Source organism: Lepidothrix coronata, unplaced genomic scaffold, assembly GCF_001604755.1.
Source record: "Lepidothrix coronata isolate B3197 unplaced genomic scaffold, Lepidothrix_coronata-1.0 Scaffold103, whole genome shotgun sequence".
NCBI classification, from domain to species: domain Eukaryota; kingdom Metazoa; phylum Chordata; class Aves; order Passeriformes; family Pipridae; genus Lepidothrix; species Lepidothrix coronata.
The window spans coordinates 2,432,476-2,459,885 of NW_016690283.1; the positions used below are offsets into that span (position 1 = coordinate 2,432,476).

Consider the following 27,410-nt stretch of genomic DNA (forward strand, 5'->3'; position numbering starts at 1 on the left):
GTAGAAACAGCCTCCTTTGCAACCAACAGGGATGAACTCAGCCATGATCTGGTTTCTGAGGCCTCATCAAATGTGCAGAATCACCCATTTCCCTGGGCAGGGGCTGCACCTTCATGAGTTGCTCAGTCAAATGGTTCTCCCAGCAATGGTAGGATGGCTGTAGCAGCCTGGTTTGCTTTGTCTTGGAAAGCTGTGACTCCAGGGACTGCTATCTCGTATTTTCTGCAGTCAACGACAGATGGGCATGGCTTTGATATCTGCTTGCTTTTTCCTTGGGAACCGAAATGGAATCAGTAACTCATTGTAGGTGGGCTGCTGGATTGTTGCTGAGAGGCAGTGGAAATGTATTTTGTTACCAGTGGGGAAACGCAGGGCTGATTACCTTACCCATCAGGGCCAGAATGAGCACTGAGACTCCCACAGCTGATGGAAAGGGAAAAAGACCAAGGATCGAGAGTCCATGGATCAATATTGAACGGAGAGGCAAATCCATCTGTCGGCTGACAGTGATAGCCCTCACCATGGATCTGGAGTGACTCGGAGGATGTGAGACACTGGATTATTGTATTTGTTATTGGGTTGGACCAGCTCAGGTGTGTGTGTGGGGTGGGGAGGGACAGTTTGAATCCCAGGGAGGTGATGCCCTGTCCCTCACAGCAGCCCCTGCGAGGCTCCTGAGGCAGCCTTGGACCAGCTGTCAGTCAAGGGCCCCTGGAGCCCAGTCCAGCCTCTGATTGGCTGGAACAGCAGAAGCTCCGCCCCCTCACCTGGCCCAGAGGTATAAAAGCAGCCACACGTGGCTGCCATCTTTGGCTCAGCCCCACCACATGGGAATCTGGGATTCCACAGGACTCTTGGATGGTAGCTGTGTAATTTTATCTTTCTCTGTCTTTGCTCCTCTTTCTCTTAATCTCCTTTCTTAACGTTTTGGGTAACTTGAGACCAAATGGGTTGGATTTTGCTATGTTGTATCTGTTAGCATGTGCTAAGTCAGTGCTTTGTGGAATGCTTTGTTTTGGTTGTATGTTACCCTTTAAACTTTTGCCAATATCTCTTGTTTCCTGAAGTTTATAAGTAAAAGTACCCTCTGAGAAAGTGTGTGCAACTTTTCTCCTCTGTGCTTTCTCTTAAGATGTTAGAAGAACCAAAGGCTCTTCTAATAATCCAAGGGTGGATATTGTTTGAGTGTTGTATATATTTAAGGTAAAACTCATTTAAGGTGAACTCATAGTTCTGGGATTTGAGGTCTTACAGAGGACAAGCACTCTCCAGCTGCATGCTGGAAGCAAAAGGTTCATTGACAGGGGGTTCTGTTGTGTGTCCTGAAGCCAAATAATATTTATTTCAGGAACAACCCAGTGCTGGGTTGTGACCTTTCCTGTTATATCCTTTGGGGCAGGTGCTTGGCTCTGGTGCTCTGTGTAAGCCCATCCTTTGTCTCGGTGTTGGCTTTCTTTGCCTTCCCATTTCTGGCTCACTTTGGTTCATCTACACGTCAAATTATTTCCATCGTCGCTGCCTGCCAGGATGGGGCAGGGGCCAAAAATACAGTAGAGCAAAAGGTACCACATACATAGTCTGCTTTCACTGGCTAGTCCAAGCCAGTGGTCCCAAAGCTCTTTCCTTAGCCTTTAAGCAGAGAGGGAGCCTGTTGCCTTCAGTGACTCTTGCCTAAGAAAGCCCTTTGTGACTTGTCCTACAGGAAGATGTTGAGTGATGCAGACTTGCCTCTCTCCAGGCCATCCATCCAGCCTGTGGTGGAGAAGAGGAGCTGCTTGCTGTGCTGTCTAAGCTATGTTTGGCCATCCTGCCATTTGGGCAGACCTGCTGCTCTTCATTGGCTTGCACATCCACGCCAACTCCCTCAGGCAACCACCCAGGGCATCTGCCACAGCTTTCATTGGCGTGGCAAGAGTTATCTGTTCTGTGTGAATGGGCCTGACCAGCATCTGGCAAATCTCTGCACCACTGGGATCTTTTGTAAAGAGCAAGAAACTGAGTACTCCAGTAACATGATTGTAGAGCTGAAGTGAGTCACTGTAAGCAATGGCTCTGCCCTGACATGGTTGCCTTTGAGCTAGAATGAGTCAGGCTTCTTCCCCATTTAAAACTACCTGAATCCACAGTGTCTAGCAGACATTTCTGTCACATAGATGGTTTTTTGGGTGCACATGGTTTCAGATTCAGTGGCTTTGGCAGGAAGCACATAGCTGAGGTATCTGAAAGTCTGCCTCAGCCAGGGAGGGCTGGGTGGGGTGGACAGGTAGGGCAGATCTGGCCTATGCAGGTGGCAAGTGGCCATGCTTTTCACACTGCTCTTCCTTAACAGCAGCACAACCCCAGAGATTGTCCTTGGCTGACTGGTAAATGGACCACGTTCGCTGAGGAAGCAGCCAAGGCAGTGCAAACCTGTATTGCCACTCACTGGCAATTACCTGCCTCACTGCATGTGCTTTGTCCAGGCCAGTGCACCATTAGCAAGGTGGAGAAGTAGAAGAAGAGTGCACTGACAATGCAGTTGTCCCTGTCTCTAGAAGATCTGGGAATGTGGTGGTCTTAATAACTCAGAGATGGACATTTCCCCCCTCACCATAATGTTTGAGATTTAGAAAATCTTCTCAGAAAAAGCTACCTGTATTTTGAAAGGAGTGAAAACATGGCTTGAGTCAGTCAAAATGTTTTTGACGTGTTTTATTTCAGTTGTAAGCCTTTATGATGTGGTTTGCAGATTTTTTTTTTTATCTTCAAGAACTAAAATCCTTGAAATGACATATTTGAATAATGGTGAAACTTTGTATAAGCAATCAGAGAGAAAACAATCTTCTCAATTCCTTTCTACTGCAAGCCCACGCTTTTCACTGGTTTAAGTGAATCCCTACTTCCTGCTTTAAAAAAGTCTGCTGGGATAATGTAAATCTGTTTGATTCAATTAGAAGGAGCTTTTGAGCAGCTGCAAAGTCAGGGAATTTATCTCTTATGTGATAAATGATGGCAAAGAGGTCACCACTTGATATAAAATTAACCCCAGAACTAGTTTTTCCTAGCTTCTAGCTCAGTTTTAAATGATGCTGGTAATTCTGTCTTTCGTTTGAGTCAGGAGATCACAGTAAGAGGCATCACAAAGCGCCTAGAAATGATTCAATCATGAGACAGTAGAGATACACATACCCATGTTTTACAGTCCTAACTGCAAGCAGAGACATTAACTTCTCATTCACTGGCAGCTGATTCCAAATCCCTCTAAATGGCTTTAAGAAAACATATGTTTCTGAGCTTTACCCTCAGCTAAGTCTCCCCTCATACTAGGTCTTCTAGCTACTTGAGTGATAACATGAGGCACAAGGTAGAAGTCACCTAATAGCTTAGTACCAGAGTAAATCTCTCCACTCCATGGAGCATGTATTGTTTTTTTAACTAGACTTTGCTCCAGCTCTGTGTCCTTAGCACACAAAACTATCTCAGTGGTGACAACTCATTGAAATCAGTGGAGTTCCACTCATATCTGTGGATCTGGTCTACAGGCTCCTCCTTATGTATGCTGTGCCACAATGTCATCCTGGTGTGTGTGACCTGCCTCCTCCCATGCTGGCATATTAAACTGTCTGGATGTGTACATATTCATATGTATTTTGATGATAAATGATGCCTTTAATTGTTCGAACAGTTCGGACTGAGGAAGGTTGAACTGAGGTGCAAAGACAACAACCCTGCCTGACCAAGATACAGCAGAGGAAACCTCTGCCATAACCAATGATAACAAACCACAGCAATTACTCAATTAAAGCTAAATCCATTTTTAATCAAGACAGTCAATGTAAGAGGCCCTTGGGATTTCTGTGAGAAGGAGGAACTCCCAATCAGTGCAAAGGGAATTAATTGTTCTTTTTTATTCCAGGGTCGAAGTTGCCCCCAGATTTGCAGATGCTAATTTTCAGAAAGAGAATCATTAGTTTTTAATAAAGAATTTGCAACTTGGGAGGTGGGGGGATGGACTGAAAGCATTTCCTCATACAGTTTGGAGTTCATTAGTGCACACATCAGGGAAAATGTGTGAGAAAAGTGAAAGCGGATAAATATTCCTTATTTATCCTCCAAACCAGTAATTCAGAAAAAAAAGCAATTTCTTCTAAATCTGAGTTCCAGGTGACTGCCTTTTATCTGAGCTCCATTAAATTATTCCCCTGCTAAATTCTCGTGAAATAGGCTTTTTGCTCCAGCAGACGTTGACTCTCCGAGATCATTTTGAAAGCAAAACATTCTGTTTTTATTAGTAATGATCCATCTTCCACCCTGATGATGTGAGGGGCTTGAGGAAGGTGTTTGTGCCTAAGTGTCAATCCCTGTTTCTTTGCTGTCATGGGGACAGGCTGGGTGACCTGGTTCCTGCTTGTCTCCCTGGCTGTGGGTAGTACTGGGGTACAACAGAAAGATATGAGAGCACCTGGTAGTGATTCTACCTCCAAACAAGTCCAGAGGCAGTGTCCTGGGTGTGACATTCACTACTCAAGCTTGTAGCTGGATCCCTCTCACCCTCATTCCTACTGCAGTGTCTCAGCAAGGTCTCCTCTCTTCAGTCTCAGTTATGATAATTTTTTCCTTCCTTGGTTGCCCCATGTGATTCATTCCCAGGGTTTATTTCAGTGTGGCAACCACCAGACACAATTTTTCTATGGTCTCCTGTTTATTCTGGAGTTACACACGGCAAGTTTCCTACACAGCTCTTTTTAAAAACAAAGATTTATTTGCTTTTACTGACTCTGGTCAAAGCAGCTATTCTGAAATCCCATAGGGATGGAGCAGTAGAGGCAGACAGATGTGATGAGCTGGAGCTGCTCCACATACCAAGTGCTGCTGGTTGAAAAGAGCCTTGACCTCTTTAATACATCAGGTCAGTGAAAACAGGGCTGGACAATACTTTGGTTGATAATGTTCTGAGGGGACTGGGCAGAACTGCCTGAACATTTCCCAGGCGGTGTTTCCTTGGGGCCTGTTTGCCTTGACAGATTTCTTCCTATGCGTGAACTCTGAGGCAAAAGGAATATTTTATGAAGCTTTTTATATCACTGTCTACGGTTTTTGTGGTAAATTGAGCTCCCTTCATGTTGTATCTCTTCTCTTCCTTCCTCTCCTTGGTGACCTCGCAGTCATCAGTGCCTGAATTCCTGCCTTTGCATCCTTGATTTTCTCTGTCTGCTCTTTATGTGGAGGGTTCCATATCCATAACTCAGCATATGTGGCTTTAATGCTAGTTACTGCAGTCTGAAGGGAAGGAGCAGACTTGGGCCTGTCCGAGTAGAAGATCCCAGAAGTCTGTGATTCCCTGCCAGAAGCAGCAATGGAAATGACAAGCTTGGTTTGGGACTTTCAGGCTCCTGCCTCTATGCCAGGGAGCCTGGAAGCCACCAGACCCTAAGGGTTTACGGGGTCCTCACTGTGGGAATGAGCTGGGTTCCCTGGGCAGCCAGGTGCTACTGAGGTCTGGGACCCTCACACAGTGAGTGTCCTCACTCCAGTGCAGTCCTGCAAATGCCAAAGGAGGAGATTATTCCTATCAAACCATTTTACTGCAGGTTTGGCTCCATGGGAAATGCAGAGACTAGGTGACAGGAGCATCAGGTTTCTTAATCTCAAGGGATGCAGTGGCATTTTATCATGTCCTCTGAATTATTCTGTCACAAGCATCTTGAAGGTCTGGTTTATCTTCTCTAAAATGATTAGTATGCTGCTCATCAATCATTCTTATTTCACAACTAACATGCTGCAGGTGGTTTAGCAACCTGAGCATTTGGACTGAAATAATTGCACTCTCTAGAGCCCTGCCTAAAGCAGGGGGAAGCTGCTGGTGCCTTTGAGGTGTTTAGGTGCTGTGGGGATGGGGGCATGGAGTGCTTGGGTGGATGGCCAGCCAGCCACCTGTGCCAAGCTCTGTCCTTCTGCAGCATGCCAACTCTCAGGAGTAGCAAATTTCAATTGTACAGTAGATTATGAAGTCAAGGCTGAAGAAAGGGAAAGCTTCTTTTATTTCTCAGACAATTAAAGGACTCAAGGTTATTTTGTCTTAGTAACACATTTCTACCTGCCTGGCTTTCTCCTGCTTCGCTACAAGCTGCACTTGAGTGGCAAAGTGATTCTTGTATGTGTAGAAAGTGGGGGTGCCTGGGAAATGTTCAGCACTCACAAGCAGACTGGCTTATTGGAGAAGCTGAATAGTGAGTTTTCCCCACTGCTTGCCATTCACCAAAGCCTAAATCTAATTTTAGGCATTAAGCTGAATATGAATTCTTGAAAACATATGGCATCAATTCTGATGCTGATTGCTTTTGGTAAGTTGGCTTGATATAGCCAAATCCTTTGAGTTGTTTTCCATTCCCCAACAGGGAATGTGAGAAAAGGAGGAAGATCTAGGTCTGAGAGAGACCAGGTCTCTGGTCAAGCTAGCTCCAACAATGTACTTGTTTTAGCTATCTATCTTCCCTGTAGGACCAGCTGTTTCTTCAGGAGCCCTGCTCTGGAATGTGTGCAAGTTGGGAAAAGACCTCACCGATAGCTCTACACTTACAAAGCCACTGAGTGGTACAGAAAATACAGAAGACAACCCTGAAACGCATGAAGTAAAGAGTTAATGAATCCTCCAAGAAGCTTTAAGTTTGCACAGAGAAATCAGAAAGGGGAGTTTCACCAGTACATTTCTCTGGCCAAACCCACAGATAAAGATTAACTGAAAGTCTTCAGGGACAGCAAACAGAACAATGTTACTGTGAGGCCAAGTGTTGTTTTGCCATTTGTTCTCTGTATGTTACCATGGAGTACAAGTGCTGCTTGTGGGTACAAGAAGAAATAACCTTATATTCGTACCCTACGTTTATCTCGGACACATCCTGAAGTTTAAACAGTTCATAGTGCTCTTCTTTTGTACTGGACCATTCCACTGCTTTCTTAATGGAAATTCCTCCATCTGGGGACACTCCACTGACACCTTTGTTTAAGACCCGCTGCAGAGATTTCCGTAAGTAATGTGCTTTGTGTTCCTGTTCTTTCCGCATTCCCTGGCTGGGAGTGCTTGAACAGACAGACATTGCGTGTGGAATGTTTGTGGGAGTGGGCTGTTTTGAGGCAAGTATCCAAAATATCCATGAAAGAGCTTCAGAGTGAGAGTTGTGCAGACCTGTATTGCAAACCTGTTACTAATATGTATGCTCATCCAGGTGAAAAACTGGGAAGTATATCATGTAACCCTATGTGTCCTCTTGTGCTTGCATATATTGCAGATCACTAGTGCTGTTAATTACCTGAAATTGTTTGCAGAAACTTCTTGACAAATTGTTCTGAAAAACATACAAACCTAAGGAAAAAGCCTGGCTGTTCGGGGGGGGGAAGCAAAAGGCAGAAAATGAGCAAGCTACTTTGTTTTTTTTGGTGAATTAATTACCCATCTTCAGATCTGACAGAATAACTCAGAGGAGGCTGATGTCTTTTGTTGCTCTATTTTCAGCCAGTGCAGGAAGCAAAAGTGTCAGAAATCTCTCTGCAAAGCCTGTTTTGATGAGATTTCCAGCCAGTTTCATGAATGAAGTTGGTTTGCATTAACTGTGAATAAGTCCTTGGGCAGAACTAGCAAATCATGGGTTCATTGATCACAGACACTTGTGTGCATGGCGTCTGACCCAACACTCAATAAAGGCAATGAGGAACCTACTGGGGCAGCTTACCCAATAGCTGTGGAGCCACTTCTCAGTTCCAAAGCAGCTGGAGTCAGACACTGGAAACTGGATGGGAGTGAAATTTGCTTATGTTCCTGATTTATGAAGGTTTGCATCAGGCCCAGGGAGAAGTTCTCTGCTGCTCATTTACAAAACTGGTGTAACAGATGAGACCTAGTAAGAGTCAAGCTCATCCTTTCCTCCTGCTGCTCTGATGTTTTATTTTCCATCTGTAATTAACAAGGATAGATGCCTACTTTTGGGATTGTTTTACTGTGGGGGCTGTTTCAGGGCCGTCCCCTGAGGCTGTCTCCACAAGTAACATGTTTTTTAAGTTATGCCTCTCTATTGATCCATGTCTGAACAATTACCAGTGGTACTTGCTCTGAGCCCAAAGGTGTCTGCAATCAACCCCACAATGATATTCAAGGAGAGCACTATTTTAAAAGGCTGCCTCTCCCAAAGTGTGCTGTGTGTTTAAAATGTGACAGGCTACATGACAGGACCCGAAACAGAGACATGTGAGAAAGCTTAGGATCTTCTGATCCTTGAGCCTGAGCTCAGCCATAGTTCCTGACTTTGGCTTGGGAGCCTCTGTTTCAAACACACCATTTTCACCTGGTGTCTGTATCTTTATCATGCCTCCAGAATAACCACTGTTTTAAAGATTCCTGCCTTGATATTACAGTGTAATATCTGCCTGACAAAGCCCTAAAATCTGGTGGCTGGTAAATAAAAATTATTGATAATGATTGTTTCATTAGAGGCATCAATAACTTCACCAGAGCTGTTAGGAAAACAGCTCAGCTGCTCTGAAAATGGCAAAGGAAACTTAGTGTTAAGTAGCTCACTTTGCCTGCTCTGCAAACTCCAGCTAAGGCTCCTGGGAGTCAGATTTTCTGGAGGTGGAAATCCAGTATTGAATGTCTGATGGGGCATCAAGGCTACCAATTCTGCTTGTGAGGCTGTATGAAAAGCTAATATGTGCATTGAGAAGTAAAATCACTAACTGAATGATCCTTCAGGAGTTGTGGGCCCAGTTCTTGTTTCTGTGGCTTTTTTTTTTTCATGACCTTGGGATGGTTGCTCTTTCTCCTTGTCCTCACAGGGGCTCAGTTGCTGGATCAGTCTTTTAGTTAGGTGGAAGAGAGTAGGAGAGGTCAGGCCTCTCATCTGCTCCTTTAAGCAGCCTGGACAGCCCTGTGGCTGGCACAGTTTCTGCCTGCAGAGACTGCAGGCAGCAAAGAGCCAAGGCAGCAGGGCACTATGATCCCTATCTCCATATGGGCTGTCACTGTGCTCCCATGCAGCTGCAGCACCAAACTGCTTGTGGAGCCAGATGCCATACAGGAGATGGGACTTAAAGGGATCTTCCTTCAGGCACAGGTTTTCCTTCAGAGCTTTTCTTTCAGAAGGTAGATAGTCCTCTGTCACTTCTCAGCCTGGTGGCAAAGTTACTTGCGCTGACAGCCCTCAATTTGGGGGCTGATGCAGCATGACAGGTTGGAGTGAGCCTGTTTGAAAGGGTCTGTGCCAATTAGGGTCGGCTGTTATTATCATAGGGGCAGTTAATTGAGGGGCTATCCATAGGCAGCAGGCCATCTCTCTCTAATTTTCCTTCCCTCCTGTTATTTAACAAAACTACTGAGAGGAAGGCTGCATTAACTTTACTTTTATCTTTAATTCTGTGACTGCAGTAAAAGCCAGTATCTGAGAAGCCACTGAATACAGGATAGAATTGGTTCTGTAATAATAACTTGTTTTCCCTCTTTGAAAATAAATATGGTCCTTAGTAGAGAAATTTACCCATTGCTGGCAGTCAATCAGCCAGGACGATTTGGGCTCTGAGTACTCGATTAGAATAACTTTAAGGAAAATTGCCTTCCTCAATCAAGTAAGGATCCATTAACCTGATGAAACAGGGTTTGCTTATCTGAGAGGTTAAGACTCAAAACACAGCCTTGGCTGTATTAGATGAGGCCTCTTTTAGAATGGGAAGTAATAAAAACACCATCTGTCATGTCTAGTCAATCAGACCTTGTATAAGAGAGGAATTATTCCTCTGACTTTACCATTATAAGATCATTTGTTTGTTAACAATGGGAAGTGTCAGGAATTCTGAACACTGGTTTTATTCCATCAAATTATTTCTAGCTGCCTTTATCTTGCAGAGAATTAATATTAATCTGAGTTTATTCAGGAAAGAAATATTTCTAGATGAATACAATGCTAAGGTATTCCATGTTGACTCTCTAGTGATTTATTGTTAGAGGTAAAACTGAATGGGAGGTGGAGGAAAAAGTGCCATGTACACTTTGCTTCTGAAAAGTATTATTTCTGTAAACTGATCTCATGCAAGTTGCTGAGCACTCAAATGTTCTTCGAAGTCAATTGAATATATACCTCTCTTGTAGCCATAAAGGACCTTAAAGGAACTGGGGTGGCTAGATCTTCTCATGTTATGCACAGGCATAGCTGGAGGTCATGAAAAAGGTGATTGCATTTTTTTTTGGCATGGATTTATGAAAGCTAATAAATGCTGGCACTAATGGATTTCTCTGATAGTGAGTACCAGTGCATTCTCCTCTATTCACTAAGGAGCACTTGGAGACATCTAAAGACTGAATGCCAGACAGCAAAGACAGGAGATGGAAGGAGTGGGGGAAAGCCTATACTAGCATATACCCAGCACTGCTGCTCATCAGCTGGGGGAGAAACATCATCTTCCCTTGTCACACACCACAGATGAGATTGCAGTGGATGCATTAACATATGCCATTGCCTGCTGCTTGGGCACATGCTGTGCTGCTGCCCAGCACATTCAGCACTGCTTTATAGCTTCTGGGTGGCCACAAGCTGGAAGCCACCAGAGGTGGTTTTTTGTGCCTATGGGAAAACCATTTCTGTGTTCAAGGTTGCTGTTTGCACAAGAGAAGCAATGGGGTGTTTGCAGGTGTGTGATGCAGGACTCAGTTGTTGTGTGATGGGCACAATCCTATGCAAGATCCCAGGAGGAAGGAGACAGGCTGGGGATAGAAGAGGAGGGTGAAAGGAAATGCCTAATTCAGCGTTCAGTCATAGCCAAAAGATGTGCTCCAGTTAGGCTACTGAGCCTGGGGTCCTGTGAGAAAGGCATGTTGAGCAGAAGGAAGACAACATGTTCTCTGGGGTCGCATCAGGAGAAGGCTGAGCACTCCTGATCCCACTGATGTCAGGTGGATCAGATGCCACTCAGCTCCTAGAAAAACTGGATCTCTTTTGGGGAGTTAGCATAAAGATGAAGAATCGCAGATGAGTTCTTGTTTCTATGAGAGAATAACCTTTTTCCCTGCCAAGCTCTGGGGGGATTTGTCATGAGTGCCAGTGGAGAACAGACCGCTGTGGGCACAGGATGGCCAGGACAAAATGAATTGTGCTACAAAGTGTTAGTGTCCCTGGAGACCCAAATGCTGTATGTTTAGATTAACATTAAAAAGAGGAAAAAAAAATCTCTAATTTTTGCCAGTCCCTTTGGGACCTGATGCAGGAAAAACCCACATAACTGTGCTTCCCCCTGGAGCTGGTGAGAGCTACTCCCACTCACTGTGTTAGCAAATTGATCCCCATGATCACTGCGGGGGGAGGCTGAAAAGAATGGATGGCACTGCAAGCTCGTTATGAAAATGCAGGGAACCAGAGTTAATGAATCTTGGATGAGCCCCTAATCTGCCTGGCCCTTGGTGGAGGAGGCTGGTTGGGGAGGATGTGATTAACATCTCAGTGGAAATGACTGTCCCTAGAATGCAGAAGGTTGTGTCATATCTGTCAGTGCTTGCATCTGGGAGGGGCCACTGTCAGCTGATATCTCTGTGGATTAGATCTGGAGAGTTTTTTATCAGAACAGAGGTATTTTTGGGATTTACATGTTCTCTGTCCCTGGCAGCTTGCCCTGATGAAATACCGATTACACAATTGCAATCTGACTTAAACTGTAGTCAAAAAATCAGCTGCATGTTGGGTTATGGTGAGAATACGCTCTCTGTGATGGCAAAGATTTGAAATTGTGCAGTGCATTTTGTCTCCTAACACAGGGAAACTTGCAAAGAATATTGAACAGGCTGTTTACTGTGGGTGTATGGAAAAGAATTTGGAAAACTGAAATTAATGCCTTCTCTGAGATTCTCATAATCCTGTAGCCGGATTAATGAATGAAACCACTTGCCCCAGATGTACAGAAGATTAGTGCTGCTTGACTGTTGTTGTATGGCCAGTGGAGTTAAGGTTAGGAAACCTGAAACAAGTGCTCAAGGGGCCTGACAAGTAGCATAGTCGGAACTGAACCTCAAGGTCCTGCTGTCACAACCTGTAGCTGTGCCCCTTCCTTCACTGCCCGATGGACCCACCCGGTTCAAGGCAAACCTGTGAGCCGGTTGTGAGGAATAGAGTAGTTACAGGATTTCTGCGTTCTCATTACCGACTGCCTCCTGCTGAAGCAAGTAAAAGCAGCATTTTACTCGGGAGCTGGGTGGGAGAGCATGTGGGGGACACCACTGGAAAGCAGGTACTGGTCAACTGAGGGATCAGTGCAGAAATTCCCAGGGCAGTGTCTGTCCCAGAGTCTGGAAGTAAGCATGGAGAGTAGGGCACTGTACCCAAGGGGTGACTGGGACACTGGATTCGACTGTCTTTTGGCGTTCCACTAGACCCAAGGCTGCTGCAAGCTGTGATATCTTCAGGAGCTGAGCTGTCCCTCAGAGCCTGTGGCTCAATAAATCAGTAGCTGTTTTTCATTTGCTGTGATAACAGTACAGGCAGGGCAGCTTACAGGATAGACTGCTGGGCTGGCGTGCAAGAGGTTTCAGCGGAATCTACCTTCATCAGGATTGTTTTTCCTTCTTTTGTTCCTCTCTGAAATGGAGATACTGATATCTGCTCATTGAGATGCCCTGAGACCTGCTGCTGAAAAGCACTATGTTAAGGTCCTGCTTCTGAAACCACCAGGGAGAAAATGTTCTTGGGACACCAAATGGTCCTCAAGTATTTTTCCAAAGTTCTGCCTCGCCACATACATCTTTCTTCCAGCTGCAGGGACCTCCCACCTTCTAACTCCATGAAGGGGACAACCCAGCCTCAGCTCCAGGCAAGTGGACTGGGTAAATCTTCAGATTTTTCTGTTTCCAGGCTCTCTCTATTATTCAGAGGTTTTGAACAGAGAGCTATGCCTGAGCCAGACAGGTGTGTCATTGCATGTCTGAGGGACTAGCACACCTTGTGACAATCAGAATTGATCACTTGCACCCTTGCAAGTCAAACAGAACTAACTACTGTGTTAGGTCACATGCCCTCACACACCAATTTTGGCTATCCTTTTCTGGATTTGTTTTTTTTTTTTCTGAGCATTCTCTCTGTTGCTGACTTTACGTACCTATGTGAACAGCAAAACTAGCTATTGTTTCAACTAGGGACTGTCTCTAAGAAGGGGGGTAGCATTCCTAAAATGCTTTAAATCGCTATAAAGGGGAAACAAAGGACTATCAAGAAGGGCAGAACATAGAAACATCCCAGGGACTGGACATGTTCCGATTGCCTGGGGCACCTGGGTGTACATTTTCTCTATGTCTTGAACTTACTGAAACCAGTGCTACCAGTCAGCTCTGAGTCATGGTGTGCATGGCACCTTATACCACAGCAAAAAGTACAACTTAGAAGTGGAGGGGAAAATAGCTGGAAAAGAATTCAAGAGTTCCCTTAGCCCATCTCTTTACTGACAGCCTGATTAGTTAAATTATTCCTGATTTTCTATGCAGTATATAGCCTTCTTTGGTATTCACTTGCTGTTAATCAGTGGTCTGTTCTGAAAGATCACAAGTCTTATTCTGGAGCCAATTTCCATTGTTTTTTTTCAGAGGTTTTGTGACACTCTCATCTTGAGAGCCTAGAAAGTAATTTAAATTCATGGTTGTATTTTGTTTGTGCTGAGTTTTCTTCATTTCCTGCCTCAGCTCTCTTGTGCCCTGTGTTTTGCTTGAACATTCCCTCCAATGAAGAGAAAAATCTTAATTTTTCTTTGCTATGACAGCCTCTTAAAAAATTGTTCAGAAATAAAAGCCTTTCCTGTTGTGGTTCCCCCTCCAATCTTCTAATAGAGTCACAAGCATTACCAAGTGAAGCTTTTTATTTTTTGCAACAATTATTCTCCCTCTAGCTTTTCTTCTCTATTGCATTTTCTGGCCTGTAGTGCTCATATGTCTTTTCTGCTTGTTTTTCACAGTGCTTGCCCAGAGTCTCATGCTGCTGGCTTTGCCATGCTGTGCTTTGTACTTATCTATGCCATATCTTCTTATAATATGATTAGCGCTCCCTGGATCCTGACCATACTTCCTACGTTCTGGAATCCTTCTTACCATCTATCTTTTCTTTAATATCTCTTCTGTGAATAGCCTGCTCTTTTGTAGCCATTATTAAAGTTTTGCTTCAATCCTCCTTGCACAAGCCCCTTACAATGTGCCATCATCTTTTCATGAGTTGTTCAGGCTGTTCTTCTTCCTTTCACTTCAGGCTGTGCATCCCTTGTTGCTCTGTCATATGACTCATCACCTGTAGGAATTTATTCCTCATTTCATTTTGGAATTTGATCTGTGATCAGCTTAGGCTGCTCACTATTGCACATATAAGTAGCTATTGCTGCATGTTTCTCTTCACTCTTAAGTTCAGATGTCTCTCAGTGTTTCCCTGAAGCATCTTTATAGTCCTCCTGCCCAATTCCCCTGTGTCAACCTTTGTCCAGCTAATAGCAGAATTCGGGAGGAATTGTAACCTGTTTGTAGCCTTGATTGTGTCTTGTGTGTTGAGGTGATGATGAGAGATATGTGGTCATGAAGCAGATGGGACTTCAGTGCAATGAAAAGGGGAAGGATGCAGGTGGCTTCAGGGACTTGATGTGTGGTCATGGAGACACGATTTTGCTCCACTGCTGAACCCACAGAATTTCACTTTAAACCATTTCTGTACTGTAGAAAACATCTGATGTTTTCCCCTGCAGAGGAGTTGCCTTAAAGCCTCTCTGAAAGAGCAGTTTAGAGGAGGTTATAGGGGAAAGCAGAAAGTAGTAAACAGCAGAAGTGGAGTACAGAAACTGTTGATCCTCTTTTAGGCAGCTCATGACTTAAAGGTGGAAAAGGATCTGGGGGAGCAGCATGTCAGTGTTATGTCTGCATTCCTATGTGATATGTGAAGAACCAGGAGCTGAAGATAGTCTGTCAAAAGGTGATGAAAACTTGTGTCTTCTCACAACCTTAACTACTAGGTGCTCCATCCCTGGAAACATTCACAATCAGGTTGGGCAGGGCTCTGAGCAACCTGATCTAGTTGAAGTTGTTCCTGCTCATTGCAGAAGGTTGGACTGGATGGCCTTTAAAGGTCCCTTCCAGCCCAAACCGTTGTATTATTCTGTGATACTGAAAGACATGTATAGATAAGGTCAGCTCTGTAGCTGGTGCACAGAGTCAAAAATTTGGATTTATGGTCAGCTATAGATCCTGCCTAGTCACAGAGCCAGTCCCTGTCCACATCCAGAAGTAGTAATTTTGTTGAAAGGTAGTGTAGCTGCAGTGCAAAGTGATTGATCATGAACATCCATGAAAGGTGCCATGCAGCCTCAGAGTCTGTGTTCGAGAAAGGCAGATTCCCTATGACATTTGGGAGCTGAGCGAAGATGACTTCAGATCAAAAACTAAATGAAAATTTAACTATTTTGTTGGCGGCCAAAGGACTGCTGTTGTGAAGTGAAACATTAACAACAGCGTGAGAGCGAGCTGGGATTGCTCAACAAAGGTTCATCTTCAGGCACAACAGAGCTGGGGTCGTCCAACGCGCAGGAATCGTCCGACATGGCAGAGGGGGACGGCACGCTGCGGGCTGCCAAGGAACCCCAAGCTGGTGAGAGAATTTAAAGAGATTTCTTCTTGCTAATCATAGGAGAAACTGAAAGTAAAAACGTGTGAGAAGGGATGAGAAGTTCCTTGGATTGTTACAGGTTGACTAGAGACCAGATGACAATCACTTAAATACAGATTAGGTACTTTATATTGTTAGTGGTATTAATCTAAATACCTTTACAATTTTGAGTCTGTCGAATAGAGGAGAGATGTGGGTTTGAAGGCCCCTGGCATATTTTCCTGGTTGTTCAAATGATTTTATAAATCGTTTTCTTAAATTACTTTGAAGCTTGGGAGAAGTCTGCAGGCAATGGAAACCAGTCTTGATCTGTCTAAATCAGTTAAGCCCTGCTCTTTCTTGTGATCAAAGAATTGGAGAAAATAAGCCAGATGAGACCTGGAGAGGTTATCATGTCCTTCCAGGGTCTGGTCATTAAGCCCTAAGTGTTGCTGGTGCACATTCTTCTGGCTTCTTAAAACCTTATCTCGAAAATAAAGACAGAGGAGAGAAATGCATATATGGTAGAAGGGCTATAAAAGTATGGCCAGTGTCTATGAATTAAAAATAAGACTCATTATTAAGAGATGAATGTGGCTGAGCTGAAAATTAGGAAGGGATTGTACCACAAGATGAATGCAGGTAAAAATGAAGAGATTAGTTGAGTATAAACAGCTTAAGTTGCACAGTACTGCAGCAGGGAGCAGTGAGAACATGGGGTTTGTAAATGCAATGGGAAAATGCAGATTTTCTTCCTGAGGATTTGGGAACCAGAAAAAATCAAATTATGAACTCAAAGTCATAGCAAAATCTATTCATGGGAATTTCTGGCTATACGAGGCATCTGGTAGCTGAATATTACATTTAAGCATGAATCATCCTGCAGACTCCCCACTTGCATAAAGGATAACTTAGAAAAGAGGAAATTATACAGAAAGCAGTCTTGGCTTTCGTGCTTACCAAGTGAAGTTGTTTGGCACAAGATTTTCACAGAAATTCAGGAGGACACCTCATCCATCTGCCTGCTCTGGGACAGGACCTGATATTTATCCAGTCCCTAATACATTCTTATATAACGGAAATCATGGGTTGCCTGAATCCTGCAGCTCCAGCCACACCATCTCTGTTCCAGTGCTTATCTGTCCTCGCTGATACGGAAATTGGAAAAAGGAGCCCAAATCGTCTTTACTGAGAATAAAGTCAGTTATTTCCCTCATCCTTGATGAAAATGGAGAACAGTTGGTCTCTGTGGCTGTTTTTCCTGTTAGTGGATAGGAGTAGTGTTTGGTAGTCTTCTTCCCCAAATGTCATATTTTTCATTCCAGAGCTGCAAAATGGTTTCTCCCATTTTGCAACACCAGTTTGAATTCATACCCTGTTCTCACCTATGCTTCTCCATCCTGGTTTCGGACACAAAGGAGAGCAGCACACTGGCTGTGCTGGTGTTCTCTTTGCTCATGGAAAAGCTGAGGACCTGCATGTTTTGTGCTTTCCTAGTCTGATGGAAAATCATTGATAGCTACTCTGAGAGAGATTTCCCAGTTGTCCGCTATATGGGCATTTCACCTGGGCTTTATTTCCTTGTGAGACACTGGAGATACTAGAGTTAGGATATATCACATACAGAGCTGCTCTAGCTGTTATGCCACTTACCCTGTCACCAAAGAAAGAAACAGTCTGGTTTGAGAGCATTTTTTTCCAACCTGAAATGGCTGTTTTGTAATCCTTATTCTCCTTTTGGTGCTTACAAGGGATTATCTGATCAAGTATCCCTCTGGCTATGGAGGAACACACCTGGGTTGTCCTAACCTGCCTTTTTAAAGGCAGTGGTGATGCTTGTCGTGCTTCTGCCCCCCACATGGGAAGTGCCTGAGTGTATCATATTCAGCACTTGAAGGTGAATTTCATCAGGCTCTAATGATCTGGGTACATTTGAGGTATCCAAATATTATTTAAGCAGGTTCTGTCTTGTTTCATCCATATTCCTATTGGTTCATTTTAATGGTGTTGGGCATCTTGTTGCAATTTACTTTTTTTAGTGGAAAAAACCCAAAAGGATACAACTTTTCTGGCTTCTGTGGATGAGCTTTTGTTTGCTTGTTTTCTGGTTTAAATAACAGCCTTTCATTTTCCTTCCTCTTTCTCCTGTATTGACAGCATTTCTAACACCTTTTCTTATTGCCTTTTGTGTCCCCCTGCTAGCTGTAATTCATTTTGTGCCTTGGCTTTGCAGCCTCCACCACTCCGTGTTTGATCCGTTTGTTTATACTTGTCTTCAGAAATGCCACCTTATTTCCATTTGTGGTACAATTCCTTCCTGATTTTCAGCCCAGCCTCACAGGTCTCCTTCTATCAAGTATTATTCTGTATCTGTATCTAATGTGCTTGCAAAGTTATTCTCCTTAACTCATTTTTTGCTGTTTGCTACAAGTTACCATTTATTGCCAGACATTTGAATTCCTTTTCTCCCTTTTCTATCTGTGAAGACCTTCTGGCAGCTAATGACCTAAAAAGCTCTGCAGTGTATTAGACAAGTAGTATGTTAATCCTACCGACTGATAGGGTTTTTCATGCTAGTATTAAAAAAAATAATCATTTAGCTTATGTGACACACAGGGCTGTATACACACAGAGGAAATATAGCTGCAGAAGGCTGAAAATATTAAGGCATCACATTGCAGCAGTGTGGGAGCCCTGTGCAAGAGACAGTGAAACCTTTTCTGTCTTCCTTTTGTATTACTTCTTTAATAACTCTGCTGCTGTGTTTGCTCTGCTTGCCTGTGTATGGCAGAATACAACAGGTTTCTACTCGGAGTTGTACAGAGATACTTAGGGCAGTAAGAGATGCCACCATCAGAAATACTCCTGCTGTCTCTAGCACAGGGTCAGACTTGCAGGACACAAGAGTATGTGCTACCCTGGTGTGCAGGAGACAGGACCAATGTGCACAAGTCCTGCTCATTGCACTGCCCCCAACGCTGGGTCTGCTTTTGAGTCACTCTTGCCTGTGAAATGGGCTTGACAAACTCGAGCTCACTGGAGGCTGGACCCAGTGAAAAGGCTGTGTGGGTGTTTACATTACCAGGAAGGCTGAAGATGAGCTGGTCTGTGGCAGTACAGGAGAGGTATCAAACTGTTGCTTTGCTGCTGCTGTAGAAGAATAAAGGAGCAAGAAATGGGTAGACCTTCCTGGCCCCATCTGTAGTTTGGGTTTCATGTTTAGCTGCCCTGTTTAGTTGCCCAATGAACAGGATCCCTGGGGATTTTCAGAGAAAGCAATACCAGAGCATATAAGGGAATGTGGAGAGTAATTATGCTTCCTCTGTGCACTCTGTCACATCTGATTCCCTTGTCTAAGTGTTCTCTATGTCTTGTTGGCAATAACTGAAGCCAGATTAAGGATCTCTGGTGTGAGTAAAGGCCTGTTTCCTCATTTGTCAACTGCAAACCAGGTTCTTGTGATACCCAAACACTATCAGCAAGTCGATGCTGGAGCTGAGGATGAGTTTATGGAGCCTCCTTGTACCAGTTATGGATTCTGGGTGTGGTCTGTGCTTTGCTAATAAGATAAGGGGGAAATATTTGGAAAAATTCTTTGAACATTCACCTTTTAAAGAAGCCAAGCGTAAGAGGGAGAAAAAAAACTCTGCACTGCGCCGAGGATACTGCAGAGACACAACCACAGAGGATAGTTTATGAGAAGGTTGTGAATTTTGCTCTGTAATTGCAACTGGCACTGGAAGAATACTGATAAAGGGCTCCGCTATTCCTGTGGGAAGGGCATGGAAGGAAGGACATCAGGGTACCTGCAGGGGGAATTCTGGGACTCCCAGCACAAATAGGCTGCATTTGCCACTTAATGAGTCCTGAGGTGTTCTTTTGAATAATAGGAAGTAGAGACAGGGTTTGGGGCTGCTTCTGAGTGCTGGCTGTGCCCCCTTGATTAAACTGTCCCATGGGAAAAGACAAGGTCATTCCAGGGAATTGGTGTGGGAATGAACCCTGGGTCACTTCACTCCCGAGATAGCAAAGAAATGATTTAACACAGTGCAGGCATCCATGACATCCAGTGTCCAGGGGTTTGATGTGATGAGCATTTTAGTAGTTTATAACTTGAAATGTGTGGCTTTTCAGTGGAACGAGATCCCTGCAGAGTAAACCTGTCATTACCACATCGGGAGGGAGATGCACACTCTGCTCCTAAATCCACAGGCTGTAGGTGTGTCTGGGACCTGGCATTTTTATTCAGCTCACATCTGTGCAGCCTACAGTGCCGTGCTGGCATGGTGCACGTACCATGGCTGGGGGCATGCCAAACCACAGGGAGGTCTGTGCCATAAAGTGCTGACAGCCCCAACCTGTGAATGATTTAGGCTGTGTTCCCTGACTCTTCTTGAACTCTGCAGTTGTCTTTCCGGGTAGCGTCTCCCTCCCCTTTCTGCCCTGGCTGCACAAATGTGCTCAATTAGGGTTAACTCAAACTGAATCAAACTTCATGCCTGAGGTTGGAAATCTTCCCAGTCAACTCACCACAGCCACATAGCATGGTGGGAGACAAGGCGAGAGGGGAGATGAACGCTTTTCAGAGAAATGAATCCAAGGAAACTTTGTTCAATTTTATGTCTGCAGGAGATGATCCCCCCAAAGGAGATTTCCCTCTTCGGAAAAAATCCCCGGTGAGTGTTACTGCTGGTTTCCTTTGCTTTGCTTTCTGCTCAGATTGCTCTAAACATTGCAAGATCTCTCTGTTCTCTCCTCTGTTGTGCTCTGGCTAGAGACAAACACCCTTTCTTGCAGAGCATTGAAATAAGCATTAACAACTCAAGGGAAAAATCCTTCCACTAACCTGATTAAGTTAAGAAAGTGCAGCTTAAAGGGGAAACACAAACTATCTGAATGTTTGGGAAAAAGGGTAAGGTTTTGATTGCTGCCTTGTTCCTGAACACTGCTTTTCTTGTGGGAAAGGACTTACTTCTCTGAAGTGGAGGGGGATGTTGTGCGTGGGACAGAGAGAGCTGGCCCCTGCATTGGCTCGGTTTGATGAAACCCACCGGGGAAGGGTCCCCAGATGTTGCAAAGCAGAAGGAAGGACAGGAACTGAGGACAGGCCACTGCTGAGTGTTAGAGCCCTACTGTAATGCCAGAGCCTTGAGTTTAGATCTTTGGCTCTCATTTAAAGCCTGACTCAGGTGAATATATATTGCTGCCTTGCAGGTTTGATGTTCGTGCAGGTTTTCAGTCTAATTCTCGTTGAGTGCTTGACCCCTAAAAACTGTTCATTGCATTGTATTCAGGGGGAACTTGGCTTGTATTGTAGCTGCTTTAACTTGCGGGATAATATGTAATACTTGGTCTTAAAACTCACAGTCATGTCATTAGCAAGCCAACTGTTTAACTCACAGTTATAAGTACTGTGCAGACATTAACTATTGGATATCCAGAGCTCCTTGGAAATATTAATCTTTATCCCATTTTGCAGCTAGACAGCAAGAAGGAGAGGTGAAAACAAACATCTCCTGTAGCAGGCTCTTTAAACGAACTATCTTTTTTCCAAAGACACAACTATCAACTTCCACAGTATCTTTAAGAGGTCCATAATCCTGCAGATCCCAGGCTTGCTGTGGTAGCTAAGCACTGCAGACTATCTGTGCGTTCATGAATCCAGGCTTAACCTCTTTGCTTTTGCTGGGGCTCTCTGCTGAGCAAGGTTCTCCTCCGCGAAAGCGAGCAAACCACACCTGGCTCTCCGCATGGATGAAAGCTTCCCACTTTTGGATGTCCAGGCAGGCCACAGGCAGGTCAGTGATACAGCGGAGAGAACACATGAGGGTTTCTGCAAGTGCTGATACCATCTCATGTCATACAAGCCAGATGGAAGTACCCCTGCTTGTAAGTCGTTGTTCTGTGTTTGTAAGCACTTACTCAGGGTCCCGGCTCAGGCGCTCGGGGAGGTTTAGCTGGGAAGTCACCGCCCTCTGCTCTCCATTCCCTTCTTGCCTCTACTCACCTGTAGGAGGTGCCCGTCCCAGAGCAGGAGTGGCTGAAATGAGTCACTGCACCTTAAACCGCTGCAGCTAAATCCACCGAGGCTTGTGCCCTGGGTGTGGAGGGCGAGTTCAGGCAGCAGCACTCCTGACAGCTGGGTTTGAACAGTCATGTTCTGCATCTCCATCAAATGTTATGAAATGTGTGAGAGAGAGGAAGAAAAAAAAAAATCCCTGTTGTACAATTTTACTTCAAATTTCAGAAAATGCCTCGCAGCACCCACAGGAAACATAATTTGCCTCTTATGGCTTTTCTTCTTTTATTATGAAAAAACTGTTGTAGAAGGGTATTCTGTGTGTGCTTATGTTTGTGTGTTTGTGCATTTACAGCTTATGTATGCCACCGGTTGTAGGCTAGTCTAAAAGCAGGAGGCCCCAGTGCTGTTTTCAAGAGAGCCCACTCTTTCTTACAAGCCATATGCTGAGCATGATGGTTTCAGAGTAAATAATAAATGAAATGGATAATTATGTATTTACTCTAGTAAAGCAAACAGGCCAAGGGTTTTTTATTAAAGAGGCAGCCCATAAATAGTGAGAGAATATATGTGTATATATATAAAAGAGGCACAGAAATATTTACCTTTAAAGATGCTTGGTTAAGTAATGGAAAGTGGGGTGGGGGAAGTTATAGTTTGGTTTTGGGAATTTTTTTTGACAATCATTCTCTTTTGCTGCTCTTTTATAATGTTGAGCAAGACAGCATAATTAAGATAGACTCTTCTAAAGTTGGTGCTGTTGCTTTGGGAATCCAAATATGCTTAGGTCTCTTGATGGTGAAATAAACCTGAATAAACACATCTATTTTGGTACCTGTATTTGCATTTGGTACTCTGGGAAGAAGTACAGGAATTCATTATTTCCGACACGAGGCGCAGAAATGCATGTGAAGAGTTCATCTCACTTCACTGGCCCATACCATGGCTGTTTAAAACCATAAATATAAGTGCAGCTGTTAACATCACACTGCCCCCAGTCCCTCACCAAAAGCATGGCCAGCCCCTCTCTCCCACTGATTGGCAGAGGCTGGGCAGTGCTGTGAAAACCTGCTTTCCTGTTGTGAGGCAGTGGAGCTACTAAGCAGCTGGAAGCTGAAAGCTGCTTAGCTCAGACCGCTGTGGGGTAGCAAGAGGGACAGGGGCCCACACAAGGTCATGCGAAGACTCGTCTGTTTAATGCCTTGTATTTCACTTGGGAACTGCTGATTTTAGCTGGAGTAAAGTCAGGTTCAGCAAGAGAGTGTCCCTGCTCAGACAGGTTTGACAGTCCCATCGCTGTTTTTTTTTTTAGTTTTGATTAATAAATTGAATTATCCATAACTATGCCAGCAATCTTGGAATATGAAATGGACTCTATGCCTGAGGGAATGCTGGACACAGGGCTGATGTTCTGCTTCAGTGAATGTGATGGCACAGTTTGGTGCAAGTGAGGTACAGAGATTGAGGGCAGTTGTCACGTGGGAGGGAGCAGCTTCACACACAGAAGCAGACAGGAGATCCCTGGGGTCTCCCAGCTTCTGAGGCAAGATCTAGTGCTAGAAGAGGGAGCAGTTTTGGGGCAGGGTTTATATGAAGAGTAGAAGAAAAGGCATTCAAAGGTGTTTTTTCATCTCAGTGACTTTTTGCATTGCAGTAGGGAGGTGGTAGCACCCTTCCAGTGGAGTTCCTGGAGCTAAAAGCATGGTGGCTGCTGACAGCCCACAAATCCCCATGGCAGTCCTTACTGGGCCCGTGTCAGCCAGGCTGATTCGCTGGGGAGCCTTAATCAAAGCAAGAGTGGTGTGAGGTCCACTCTTTCTCTTGAGCCCAACTCACAGTCCAGTCAAGCAGCAATTGGCACCTGGTTTTTGGACTGGACTCTTCTCTACCATCCAGGTGCTGTGGGAATATGTTGCTGGGGTATAGACTTTCACAGAGCTGATATGTTCTTGTTTGTCTCCCACAGAAACTCTGTGGCTCCAACTACCCTCTGAGCATTGCCTTCATTGTGGTGAATGAGTTCTGCGAGCGCTTCTCCTACTATGGCATGCGAGGTATGTGGCCTGTGTCTGGGAAGTGACTTTCCCATCCTAGGGTTTCTGTACACACTGGTATTCTGGGGCTGTGCTATATGGTCTCAGCTGTGTTTCAAAGTAAATTGGTATTTTGGAATGCAGGTATGAACAGTGTACCCTGACATTGTTGCTGTATCTGCTCTGAGCAGAAGTTGGGACTAGAGGGCTTCAAATGTACCTTCCAGTCTAAATTTTTATATAACTCTCTATATCAGAACTGGTTTTCTAGTGTGTTATGTCTTTCATAGCTGTGTGCAATCTGTGTGTTTGGGAATTGAATCTTACAGGCACCTAATCTGCAAATAGAAAATGTGCATAAACAAACTAAGGTTACAGCAAGATAAGCTAGAGAATATATATTTTTTTAGGTAAACATAAATGTTTATGAGCAAAGAATGTGTGATACTCATACATCTCATTGTAGCTTTTCCTGTGTCAGAGATTATGAGGAACAGGTCTGAAAGCACAAATCTTTCCACAGCAGTGCTCATACTTGCTAGGCAAGTCAGCGGTTGCCTTGCCATCGTGATTCTTCTTACCTGCAGAGATACACATTAATTATCTGATGTGATTTGCTTGTTTCCTTTTAGCTGTCCTGACACTGTATTTCTTGAGCTTCTTCCACTGGGATGAGAATCTCTCCACCGCTGTGTACCATGCCTTCTCCGCGCTATGTTATTTCACACCTGTCATCGGCGCCATCATGGCAGACTCATGGCTGGGCAAATACAAGTAAGTGAAGACACCTTTCTAATTCAGTCAGCGTGCATCGACACCGTGTAGCCTGTGCAAGGGCAGTGCTGTGTGTGCTCCCAGTTTTGAGCTGGCTCAGAGTGCAGCAAAGACACACTTGGGAAGGTCAGCTCCCCTCTGTTGACAGTTGATCTGTCTGCTCATGCTGTTCCCTGCTCCTCTTACACCCAAGGGCCAATAGGCAACAAAGCTGAAACAAACTAGTTGCAACAAATAGGCTTTTCCTCCACTGCCCTTCCCTACACTGTTCAGGAAGGTGATGTGTAAGGTGATTAACCCTCAGTTTGCCAAGGTCTGCTTCTGGGAAGGATTCAAAGATATTGAGGAACTGGTGTCATCATCTAGATCTTGCAGTTTCAGATGAAATGACACTAGCTATTGAAATGACACTAGCTATTGAAATGACACTAACTATTGTGTACTTACTTAGGCTTTTCACAGCATAGGGAATGTATGAGTACAGCCATTTTTATGCCTGAAAAACCTGGGTTCACTCAAATCATCTCCATGAGAACATAACCAGGTAAACTCTTCCTGAGTAAGAGTCCTTAAGCAGTCTTCCCTTCTGATGATAATTTGTGGAGCCAACATCTGCCCCAGAGTGGTGGTGAGCTGCTGGATATAGGACTTTCTTTGCTTGGCACTGTTTGTTCATTGTCTGAGGAGTCTTGGCTGTCAGAGTGATAAAATGCAGCCGAACCCTTCTCTCTAGGACTACACACATCTGGCAGAAGAGTCTCAGCAGGAAATAAACAACTGCCATATGCCTTTCCAGAAGAAAGTTCTTAAGGAGGTATCCACGTTCTTTCTTTGTTCCCCATTTCAGTAGTTCTCTTACTGCTTTCAGTGAAAAAAATAATAGTGAGGGTTTATTAACTTCATTATTTAAGGTCACCTAGCAATGTTCATTGGTATTTGGGGATATCTATTGTGCAGCATGATGTTGTGAGAAGGTAGATCCTTACACAGACTTTGGTGTGTTAGGCAAGAGACTTTCCCTGGAGTAATCCCTATAGTTTAATAGGAGGTGGTTTTTGCTGTAGTACCTGGACCTCGGCCAATACCAAGGACAGGATAACAGTTTAGAGGGGCTTTTAGGAATGTTCTGATGTGGCTCTAAATTAGCTGTTACAATCAGGGTTTGAATGCATCGGGGACCATTTCCATGCTCAAAGCTCATTGGACTTCTTCTATTGTCTCTGTCCTAACAAGTCCTTTCATTCCCTCTATATGTCATCTGCACATAAATACATAGATATCTCTTAATCCTGAAGGTGATGAAGAAATATAATACACTCAAGAGCTTGACTGTCCTACTCCAATTTCTTCTTCTCCCTCACCAACACATGGGAGGCAGTCCTTCAGAGGTACTTGGGATCTAAAACAAACTTAAAATGGGGAAACCACTCTCCTAATTCAGATGTGTTGGTTAGGTGGGTTGACTGTCCCTAGGGATGCCTTCCAGTCAAGGGATTCATTTAGGCACGTGCTACAAAATGCCAATTATTAGTAATCTGGAAACTGAGTTGGACCGGAACAGTATGTTCCTCTTTGCAGCCTTCCATGCGTGACAAGACTGAAACACTTTAAGTTTATTCTGCTCAGTAATGTCTGCAAACAAAGCAGGGGCTATCCCTCCTTAATCTGAACCCATTTGCCTATCTGTTTCTTCTAGTGCACTCAGAGTTGGCACAAAGGAATTATAGCTACCTACTTTACCAGTGGTGGAACAAACCAGTTCCTTGTGTGTCTGCCAAGTAGAGCTGCTGTATCAGGAAGCACGGGAACACTCTGTTTTGGATTGTACATCACCTGGCACCTTCAGTCATTGCTGTTTGCTTTCCTCACAGGACGATCATCTACCTCTCCATTGTGTATGTTGTTGGCCATCTGATAAAGTCAGTCGGTGCCATTCCATCCCTGGGCAACCAGGCGGTTCATGTGTAAGTAGCTGTTGAAGCCACAGTGCTGTAGCAGGTTGCGATGGTAGTTGGTTTACTCAGGACTATGTTTAACCTCCATCAGGCCAGCAGTCTGGGGGCTGTGCATGGATTACTTTGATCAGGGAAGGGCTAGGGATGTTCTGAGTAAGAGCAGAAGGGTGGATCTAGTGTGCGAACACACTAGATGGAGTTGGAAATCTCCACAGAGATTCTAAACCCTTTATCACAGGCACCTGTGATCGTCCCCCCCTCTGCTATACCATGCTATTGAAGTCTGGTCTCCTCCATCCAACTGCCTGCACTGGGCTCATTCCTCTCTCATTTCATCAGCATAGCTGTTCAGCTCAGCAAGGTTCGCTGGTGTGCATGGGAACACAAAACCAAAATGCATTTTCTGATGACAGAAGGGTCTGTGTCTTCCACTGGGTACAACCCGTCTTGCCCTCTAGATTCTGAACTGGTAGGCTTGTTAGAGTAGTGTCTCTGAAACCACCAAGCTGTTTTTGCCTGTGTGGTCACAGCTCTAAAAAAAAAAGTACATGTAGGCAAGAGTGCATGTAGTTTACAGAACAGTTTTCTTTTGTCCCAGATGTGGCCAGTCCTGACACTCTTGTTCCCTGCAGACATAATCTGCCAGGCCAACAATGGTATTTTGAAGACCACTGGGAAGTAGAAAACAGCCAGGAATGAGCCTGTTTCAAACAGTTTGTCTGCACTTACCCAGGCTGGAAGGCTACAGGAAAAGGCACTTTCCCTCCCCCGGCATTTTTTTTTTTTCCTTTTCTCAATTGATCTGTGAAATCTTTTGTTGTCGTATGAGTGAAAAATAATTCCACAGATCTTTGATCTCCTGTATGTCCATAGGGCCTCAGAACAACAAGAAACTGACAAAAACAGTTTGGTTAATTGACTGCTACTGAATGCAGAAATTAGGATAGTTAATTTGTTTTTCACACTTAACTGGCTTATCATCACTACCCATGTGCAAAAAGCAATGTTATCAGAG

The 27,410-nt window shown here is 44.4% G+C and overlaps 1 protein-coding gene across 7 annotated transcripts in view; it reads left to right on the forward strand.

Moving 5' to 3' along the window:
- The first annotated feature begins 783 nt into the window (after window positions 1-783).
- The window catches only part of SLC15A2 (solute carrier family 15 member 2), a 65,428-nt gene continuing 38,801 nt past the window's right edge, over window positions 784-27,410 (forward strand). The window contains exons 1-6 of one of the 7 annotated variants that reach the window (XM_017823546.1): window positions 784-861; window positions 6,481-7,006; window positions 20,244-20,290; window positions 23,600-23,687; window positions 24,299-24,440; window positions 26,312-26,404. In XM_017823546.1, the coding sequence (XP_017679035.1) occupies window positions 6,940-7,006; window positions 20,244-20,290; window positions 23,600-23,687; window positions 24,299-24,440; window positions 26,312-26,404 (437 nt within the window). In that variant the 5' untranslated portion in view covers window positions 784-861; window positions 6,481-6,939. Of the gene's footprint in view, window positions 862-6,480; window positions 7,007-15,513; window positions 15,618-20,042; window positions 20,291-21,332; window positions 21,413-21,470; window positions 21,504-23,599; window positions 23,688-24,298; window positions 24,441-26,311; window positions 26,405-27,410 lie in introns of those variants that run through there. The other 6 variants (XM_017823552.1, XM_017823547.1, XM_017823550.1 and 3 more) reach the window with 6 other exon arrangements.